A 9,561-nucleotide genomic window follows, 5' to 3' on the forward strand; every position below is an offset into this window, starting at 1 on the left:
GAGGCACCCGGGAGCTCAGTGGGGCACAGTTGATCGGTCAGTGATGCTCATGATACGGACGGGGCTGCATGGACCAGGCGCTCATCCTGCTCGTGGAGGGACCAATGTGGGGAGAAGCCATGTGTGCCAAGAGCTTTAAAAAGGTTTTTATCCTACATCAGCCATTCCACATCTACAAACCTATTCTAAGGCCAAAAGCAGAAATGTATACAAGGTTCATGCACAAGGTGGGTCATCCCAAGATTACTTAAAAAAGCAAACATTAGGAGCAGCAAACCCCTTCCACCAGGAGGTCCGATTCCTAGGGCACGCTGCGCTCACATGGTGGAATATTAAAACTCAGGTTGCAAAATTTTTTAAGTTAGACTTTTAAGATCTACAGCCCTGACATAGAGTGACACCCAGAAGGGCTCGATGCTGGTGCCAGATGATGACATGCTCATTTTCTCTTTATACTTTTCTGTACTTTGCTAAGTCACTGAAAAGGGACTTTGTAACAGGCAGAAAAAGTCATGCTTTAGCTTAAAGGTTGAATGGCCCCCGAGTGCCCCTTCCCAGTTCACTTCCTCTGTCTTTCCTGGGTCCTGGCGCTCTGTGAAGAAGCCTCCTGAGCTGGACCTCTGATGCAGCCAGGCCCTCTGAGGACAAGCCACAAAAATGAGCAGGAAAAGGAAAAGAGGAAACAGCCAGCAGAGCCTGGCTGACCTGGGGCACACGTGCAGGGGGTGACAGGGTGCCTGCCACACAGCCAGGGAAAGCAGGTGACACTGTCCACAGAGGGGGGCTCCCTCTCTCCTGGAGGGGTTACCAGCCTGGGGACTCGGTGCAGCAGGGTCACAGACCAGTTGGCTTCCACTGGCCCGCCTGGGGATCCAGCCACAGTGTGATGACAGGGCTTCGGGGGCCCAGATGAGGTCCATCTGTTGAGTTCAAGATGCAGACTCATGGGAAAACAGTGTGATTATTGTCAGAAGCCACTAGGCTTTGGGTAACCATTACACAACCATAGATAACCAGGACTATGGGGAGGGACTAGATGCTCAGAAGAGATGAACACAGACTCTGAAATGCAAAGGACAACTGTACTCCTGGTCCCTGCTGGTGGGACAGGTAAGCTCAAGAGGGGTTGTAATAATGCCCAGAACCATATCTGGCACACAGAAGAGGCCTTCAAAGAGAGTTTATTGCTTGTCATATTCATCACCACCATCACCATCACATCCTCATCATCATCACCACCATCATGATATTCACCATCATCATCACCATCACATCATATCACCCCCACTATCATCATCACCACCATCATCATCACTATCAACCCCATCATCATCATCATCACCACCACTATCATCAATATCAACCCCATCACCATCATCAACCCCATCATCATCATCATCACCACCACTTCATCAACACCATCACCATCACCATGATCATCACCACCATCACCATCACCATCACCTTCATCAGCACCATCACCTTCATCAGCACCATCGCCATCATCACCATTACATCATTATCACCCCCACTATCATCATCACCACCACATCATCACCATCACTATCAACCCCATCATCATCATCATCATCATCATCATCATCATCTCTTTCCTCTGCTGGGCTGATGAACCACACAACACATGTTATCATTCCTGGCAGCAAGTGGGTGAGAAAGAACAAAACTCCAGGTGGACTTACAGAATCTGCATGGGAAGAATGTCAAGATCCATTCACCCTGACTCCTCTAGGCCTATGAGGGGAGTGGACCCAAGCCCAGGCCCTTCCCGTCTCCAAGAAGATGATGGAAGGGCTGGCAACCCCTAATCGGCTGAGTCGTGCCCCTACCTCACCCAGAGTTTTTTCCTCCCTGGCATGACACCTTTTCTGTGCCTCTCTACACTTCCCTTCAGCAAGATAAAGCATCCAGGAGAAACGAAAGCCATAGGAAGACAGAAGTGTGTGTGGGGGGGGGAGGAGGGTGGAAGCCACGGTCAGGCTGGCTGGGGAGAAGCCTGCACCATCCTCAAGGGAGAATGCTGCTCATGAGAATATGGAGAAAGCCCAGTTGTAGGGAGATAGTAAGGCCCAGAGAGCCTGTGCGTCAACTTCTCAATTTATCACAATTCACAAGAGAAACACGTGCATCCACACCTACAATGGAAGCACATGTTCATCGATGTACCTTTATGGGGTACGTGGAGTTTGCTCCTCTCTCCTAGTTCAATAGTTTAACAAGGCAGGTCATGACTCTATAAACTGACGTCGCTCGCTCTAGTGGAAGAAGGTAGAGTAGAGGTCAAGGTCCCTGACATCCAAGTGCCTCTCCTGCCGGCGGCCTTGGGGCGGGTGACTCACATCCCTGGTCCCTCATCTGGAAAGGGGCACCAAAGGTGACATGAGGATTAACAGGGGCACCAGCACGGGTCCGAGGGAAGAGTCCTGAGTCAGGCACAGTGCAGCCCGAGACATCTACAAGTGGGTGTCACTTGGGCATAGACAGGACCTAGGCCCTCCCCTGGCACAGATGAGGGACGCAAGCAGAGGTAGGCAGGTGGCAGTTCTCTGCCCGCTCAACTCTGTCACCTGAGAGGGCTCTCCCCACCCAATTCCTATTTAAAAATTTTTAAACTTAAGAAATGTTGACAGATTAATACAATGGATACCTGTGCTCCCTTCACTCATGTTCTCCAATGGTTGGCAATTTGCCTCATTTGCTTTATATCTCTACCTTCCTAATTCATCAGCGTGAAGTCTCCCCAAAACAGGGCCTTGTGTACTGTAACCATAGCATCCAAGTTAACCCCCAAGATGTATCCTAAGATAGGTGTCTACGAATTCACATTCCCCCAGTCATCCCAACAGCATTCTTTGCAGCTGTTATGAACCCAGGATCCTGCGGGGCACCGATGCGGGGCCTCTGGGCTCCTTAAATGGGACGGGCTTTTTGCCTTTGGCACTGTCACCTTGAGCGGGCTCCTGGCCAGCAGTCCCTAAAGAGACACATTCTGGACTGTCTGGCATTACCGCACAACCTCACTCGGGCTGTGTTTCTGATGTGGATGCCCCGCGAGTGGTGCTGGTATGGACCAAAGACACACGTCAGCCTGTCCCCCACAGGCACGAAGACTGAAGTCTCTGGGCCAAGGCAAGTCCACCATCAGGTGATGAACAAGGGAGCCTAAGGGGTCACTCTGCTCCCCCACAACTTTGACCAATGGCCTCAGCATCCAGAGATGACCCAGTAGGAATCAGCTATTGCCTGGGAGGTTTCAATTTAGCAATATGTCCTGGCAACTCTACTGCCTTAGCAATCGGTCCAGACCACAACAGAGACCTCTGGGGAAGGTTTTGAGTCGGGCCCATTTCTAGACACAGTCAGGACCAGGAGCTGCTGCAGCAGGGCCTGCTTTAGGGCCCTCGGGGAGCTGGGTGGGGCTGGGGCTGTACCCGTCAACCCTCGAAACCTGGGGCTAAAACTTCCTTCTTAGGGGGACAGAGAACCCCTTCCAGAAAAGTGGCCAATACGTGGAGCCCAAGTCCCAGACTTCCTTCTCATTAGCATCCTTTGCCGTCAGCCACAGCCTTTGCCTCGTTATCTAGGAATTCACTACTCAGCTGCCTTTCTGGACTGTTATTTGCTACAAGAAAACCCAAGTGTGACTGGTAGCAACCACGGACGAAGCCGAGCCCCCTGCCGTGGGACGTAAGTCACTTATCTTTGGAGCCCGTTATGCAGCAATAAGGGAACTGTTCTTCCTGGGTCGTCTCCAAAGTCACCGAGGCTCTGAGGCTCTGCAACCGAGAAACCTAAGGGCCACCGGTCCCAGAGGAGTCAGGGAAGTGCTTCCTTTCCCATCGGCACCCTCACTCCAGGGGAGAATGCAATAGAGCAGACACCCCCCTTGTGAGCAAACAAGAACAGAGCGACCAGAGTGGGGACAGCACCCCAGGGGGCAGAGCTGTGCATGTGGACTTTGCTCAGACAATGCATTCCAAAGGGCTGCCCGCATAAAATGTTACTCCTAGAGCATTTAAAAGTACAAAACCCCGTTTGCAGGTGTAGCTTAGATGAGTGTTTGTTGGAAAGAAGTAAGAAGGTGCGCAGTCTCGGGGCTCTAATTAACCAAGGCCACGTCAGGGTTGGCTGTGGACCCTGAGGGGACCGGGCAATTCCTTCCCGCACCCCAGACACAGCCCAGGGGGACGCCCTCCCGTGGCCCTGCAAGGCGCTCGTTGCGTCTCTCAGACACAATAATCCAAACAATGAACAGCAGCACCAGAAGTAAAAAACACCAATTGCCCAAATCAATGCTGCTTTCTGTGGAGTCTTACATGCTCCTGGGAGACGCTGTCTCCCTGTGAAAGGTACAATAAACGGTAGGAAAACTCTGTTACATAGGAGAAAACATAATGAAACTGCCTGGCCGCGATTTAAATCGTGACTTTAAGTAAACAGCTTACAGAAAAGGACATCAATGGCTTTTCAACATATGGAAAGAGGTGCACCACCACGTGTCAGACGTCTTGTTCACCTACCAGCTGGCACAGAATGAGGAGCCTGGAGAGCACTTGGTGCGCTGACACTGCACACACAGCGTTCCCACATCCTCTAAAGTGGAGAGCTGACGCCGAGAATGCGTGACCTCGTCTGTGGCCCTCTTCCCAGAATGCACCGGCACACTGGCACAGGTGTGCACAGGGCATTCACTGAAGCAGCAACCGGGGGCCCATCGATGGGAGATGTGGGTAAATGTATGGAATGCCAAGAAGTGCAAACCCCACACTTACTGATCTGGAACGACCTCAGGATGTATTGTTTAGCAACGAGCACGCGATGGAGAAGTAAGGTGCATGCCCATTTTTTTGTGGGGACTGGAGGAAATGCATACACATGCTCCTCTTTGATCAGAATGTTCTGGAAAGAGTCAGAAACCTGACCCTAGTGGTCACCTCTGGAGAAGTCTGGTGGTCAGAGGGGAGGGAACAGACTTGTGTCTGAAGACAAATTTTTGACTGTTGAATTTTTCTCCTATATGTACATATTGCTATCCATCTTCAAAAATGTTAAAGGGGGGCGAGAAGAGATTAACCAAAGAACTTACATGCATACATATATGCATAACCCATGGACACAGACAACAGTGCAGTGAAGGCTGGGGACGGGTGAGTGGGGAGGAGAGGGCAAAGAGGGAAACATCTGTAATACTTTCAACAATAAAGTTTAAACAAATTTAAGAACAATCATAATCCTAATAAACTGGTTTGATTCAAATCAGAAGGGCTCTTTGCATTTTTTAAAGTATACACAAATAGAGTTTTAAGAAAATATTCTTCTGATTCTCAAAAATAAATCTGTATAGTCAAAATCAAGCATTTATGGTAAGTGCTCAGAACTCTCTGAGAGTGCCTTAAGTGGGCAGGAATTTAAGGCTCTCGCAGCATCAGAAATGAAAGGACTCTCAGCAAAACTCCATCCTGCCCAGCCTGCCACTTGTGAGATGAGGATACGAAGGCCAAGAGCCCTAGGACAGGAAGGCCTGCCCAGCACACTTTCAGCCCTTCAGTAAGTCATGCTCCACGCCGTTCTGGGACACAGCGGGAAGCAGGAGTCCGATGCTTTCCCTGACGACACGCTAAGAAAACGTGGGAATGGAAACGATAGAAGCCCCAGTGATCACGGGTCTCCACACAGCCAGGCCCTCAGAGGCTCACCACGGAGACCTGGGGGTCATCTAGACAAGCCACCAAGGGGGCCTGTCTGTTCACGGGGGTGCAGTGTTTGGCCTGTAGGGAGGGGGTGGACAGGTGTGAGGGGATGGAGGTGCGGCCCCTGTCAGCTTAGCAAGGGATGGGAGACAGGAGATGGCAGCCCGAGGTCTGAAGCGGCCCATGGGGGCACATTGTGGATGTGCACTGAGCACTGCCAGGTCTCCTCATTTTTCAAGAAAACCTCAAAATGCACGTGTTTAGGCGAAATCTCCTGATTTTAATATACTGCAGCTAATGGAACAGGTTTTGAAAACCCCTGTGTGGACCAACATCACAGGCCCAGCAGATACCAGTGTGCCCAGCAAGTGGGCAGTTTGCAACCTCTGCCCCTCCCCAGTCAGCATGTCCCCCTTGCTCTGGGAAGCCGAGCCACCCAAAGACGTCCTCCATGGCCCGACATTAGGGGCGTGAGAGATCCCACCAGCCTCTGGGCCTTCCAGTGTTCCCTCCGTGACCAGGCCTCAGTGGTGATGTCCAGGCAGCAGCCCTTCCTCCCTTGCCAACACAGGGTCTGCACACCCCCTGACGGAGAGGCAGTCCAATGGCCCAGCGGCCACACCTTTGCTAAGAGACTCCAGGACTGGGGCCCCCCTGAGACAGCGACCTGCAGACCCAGTAGCACAGCTGGCACACCTCACAGGATGCTGACACCAGGCTCCCCTGGACAGAGTCCTGGTCATGCCCAGACCTGCAGCAGCATCAGAATGACCGGGAAGGAGGAGGCCAGCCTGGGCACGGCCCCTCTGGACCTCCCTCAGTCTCCTTGTCCATAAACTACAGCAAGAAAACCTGGCCTGTAGCCTTCCTGGGTGCGGGAGACTAAAAAACTCACAAACCAAAGCACCCAGCATTGGGGGAGCTAGTAGATCAGTATCTACCTCGTAGATCATCATGCAGCCAAGAGCTGTACTGACAGGGACCCCGTCATGCCCGCTGCGGGAAGCAGCACACTGCGTCATCCCAACATCCACACAGAAAAGAGGCAAACATGTGCAGAGGTTCCAGGTGAGCCTCTCTGGATGGTGGCATATAAGGGGGACAGTTGTCTTGCCTTTAAAATAGTTTTCTTGCAACAACAACAAAAAAAAATAGGCCTATGAAAAGACCAAAAAAAACCCACAGTCTGAAGAGACAGAGAAAGCATGAGATATGCTCTCTCAGATATGGCAGGGATGATGGACGTATACCAGGAATTAAAATAACTACGATTAGGGGACGGCAAGATGGCAGCAGAGTAGGTAGAAGTTACACTGGTAGAAGTTACTCCCAGAACCACATCAGAGTAGTGACTCAAGTACAGAACCATCAACCTGAATAACTGTCTGAAGACTAGCTGAACAGAAGGCTTACACTAAGGATTCATGGGGGAGCCCACACCGAGACGCACAGAAAGGGCAGAGACGAGAATAGGGCTGGCCCCACCCTCATGAGCAGTACGTGAGAATCCAGAGGAACATCTCAGCTGGGAAGGTTTCCCCCAGAGGAGTGAGGGCCCTCAGCCCCAGGGCAGGCTCCCCAGCCCAGAGGGCTAGAGCTGGGAAGCGGAGCCCACACAATATCTGGCTGTGAAAATTAGCAGGGATTCCGCCAGCCCTGGTGAGGAGGGGGACAACTCCGTTGAAGGGCCAGTGCAAAGAACCTCAGTGGCAGCACCTACCATGGGCTCGAGCAGAGGATGGCAGCTCGGAGTGGACAGGAGCCCAAAAGGGAAAAACTGAGAGGTGTGGCTCCGGGGAAAGGACTGGAGTCATAGCAGCAAGCGTCCCTGTGACCGGCCCCTGTGACCGCCCCCCACTGCCCACTGACACCATCTCGCCGGAAGCGAGCATCCCCCTCCATACAGCAGCCTGGGGAATGGCAACAGCTCTTCCCTGCTGACTCCTGGAGGCCCTGCCTTGCCAGGATTCGTCCCAGGGGAGAGGTCTTTGGCAGACTCCAGCCTGCGCCCACGGTGCACAGCTTACGGAGGAGCTCTCGAAGAGGTCCAGGCAGGCTTGCACAGCCAGAATCACACAGGAAGACTGCGCTCTGAGGCTGGAGAAGAGGGCCATGCCCCTTACTCCCAGGCTCCTGAGCAGTGCCTGTTCCGGTATGGAGCCCTCCCTCTACATGGCCAAATCGTGGACTGCTTTAACCTGGTGAGCTTTGCTGGACTCATCCTGACTACTCCCCTAGATTCCCCCGCCATCACAAAGGCCCACGGGTGCCCGGGGGGTGGTTGCTGGCCTTGGTGTGCCCCGAGACTTGTGCTGAGTGGCCTCAGACCCAGCACCGGCAGAGTTTGAATCTGTACCAACCTGGTGAACAGCACTCGCCCCTACCTGGTGACTCACTGAAACCTAACCCATGCAAGTGGCCGCACTGCCAGAGGCTCTTCCAGCGTCTAACAGGCAGCTGGCAGGTGGAGGTGGATCTTGTGACCTGGGGGCCTTTTGCCGACCTGCCCCGAGGCTTGAAGCTGGTACACAGCTTGGCCCCTCCCACCCGCACCCAGGCCCAGCAGAGGAAGCCACAAACTGCAGGTCACATGGTAGCTCCAGACACGTAGCCCGAGGCCAGGTACAGGCAGCGTCTGACATTGACCTGTTCCGGAGTCCCTCGAAAGAGTCCCCAGAACCAACACATCCAGTGGCGGGCTTCAGGCAACACCAAAGCATGACCCAATTAGCTCCAAGAGTGGCCCATCCAAAGGATATCCCAACAGGCAGCAGACCCTGCTGGGCAAATTCCGCTTCCACACAGCACCTTAGACAATGTGATCAGGGTCAATCCCAATAGCCTGAAAGTCAGCAAGTGAATGACAGTTACTTACAAGGAAACTCCCATAAGACTGTCAGCTTATTTCTCAACAGAAACATTTCAGGTTAGAAGGGATTGGCACGAAATATTCAGTGAAAAAAAGTAAGGACCTACAACCAGGACACCTCTACCCAGCAAGTCTATCACGTAAAACTGAATGAGAAATAAAGAGCTTCACAGATAAGAAGCTGAAGGAGTTACCAACAATGAACCAGTATTAAAAGAAATGTTAAAGGGACTTTTATAAGAAAGAGGGGGGTAAAAAGAACATAATTATAAAGAATAAAACTAAAGCACGGCCGGCGTGGCTCCATGGTTGAGCGTCGACCTGTGAACCAGGAGGTCACAGTTCGATTCTCGGTCAGGGCACATGCCCGGATTGCAGGCTCAATCCCCAGTGTGGGGCATGCAGGAGGCAGCCAATCAATGATTCTCATCATTGATGTTTCTATCTCATCTCCCTCTCCCTTCCTCTCTGAAATCAATAAAAAATATATATATTTTTTTAAAAGTATAAAACTCAAAGTGTTTCCCTTAAGATCAGGAACAAGACAGGGATGTCCACTCTCACCATTTTTATTCAACATAGTACTGGAAGTCCTTGCCCTGCAGGTGTGGCTCAGTGGTTGAGCTTCAACCCATGAACAACCCAGGTGACAGCTGGATTCCTGGTCAGGACACATGCATGGGTTGCAGGCTTGATCGCCAGTAGGGGGCTTGCAAGAGGCAACGGATCAATGATTCCTTCTCATCACTGATGTTTCTATCTCTCTCCCCTTCTCCCTTCCTCTCTGTGAAATAAATTTAAAAAAAAACATAGTTAAAAAAAAGAAGCAAAAAAAACATAGTACTGGAAGGCCTAGATACAGTAATCAAAAAAGAAGAAGAAATAAAAAGTATTCAAATTGGAAAGGAAAAGTTAAAATTGTCATTATTTGCAGATGACATAATACTACATATAGAGAACTCTAAAGATTCCACCATAAAACTA

The 9,561-nt window shown here is 51.4% G+C and overlaps 1 protein-coding gene across 1 annotated transcript in view; it reads right to left on the reverse strand.

Annotated features, from left to right (window-relative positions):
* The window catches only part of PHF2 (PHD finger protein 2), a 51,750-nt gene extending 50,247 nt beyond the window's left edge, over positions 1 to 1,503 (reverse strand). The window contains exons 1-2 of the mRNA XM_014534201.1: positions 1,453 to 1,503; positions 809 to 920 (exon numbers count right to left, since the gene is read on the reverse strand). Coding sequence (XP_014389687.1) covers positions 809 to 920; positions 1,453 to 1,503 — 163 coding nt within the window. The remainder of the gene's footprint in view (positions 1 to 808; positions 921 to 1,452) is intronic.
* Between the last annotated feature and the right edge of the window lie 8,058 nt (positions 1,504 to 9,561).

Source organism: Myotis brandtii, unplaced genomic scaffold (assembly GCF_000412655.1).
Source record: "Myotis brandtii unplaced genomic scaffold, ASM41265v1 scaffold1260, whole genome shotgun sequence".
Taxonomy (NCBI): domain Eukaryota; kingdom Metazoa; phylum Chordata; class Mammalia; order Chiroptera; family Vespertilionidae; genus Myotis; species Myotis brandtii.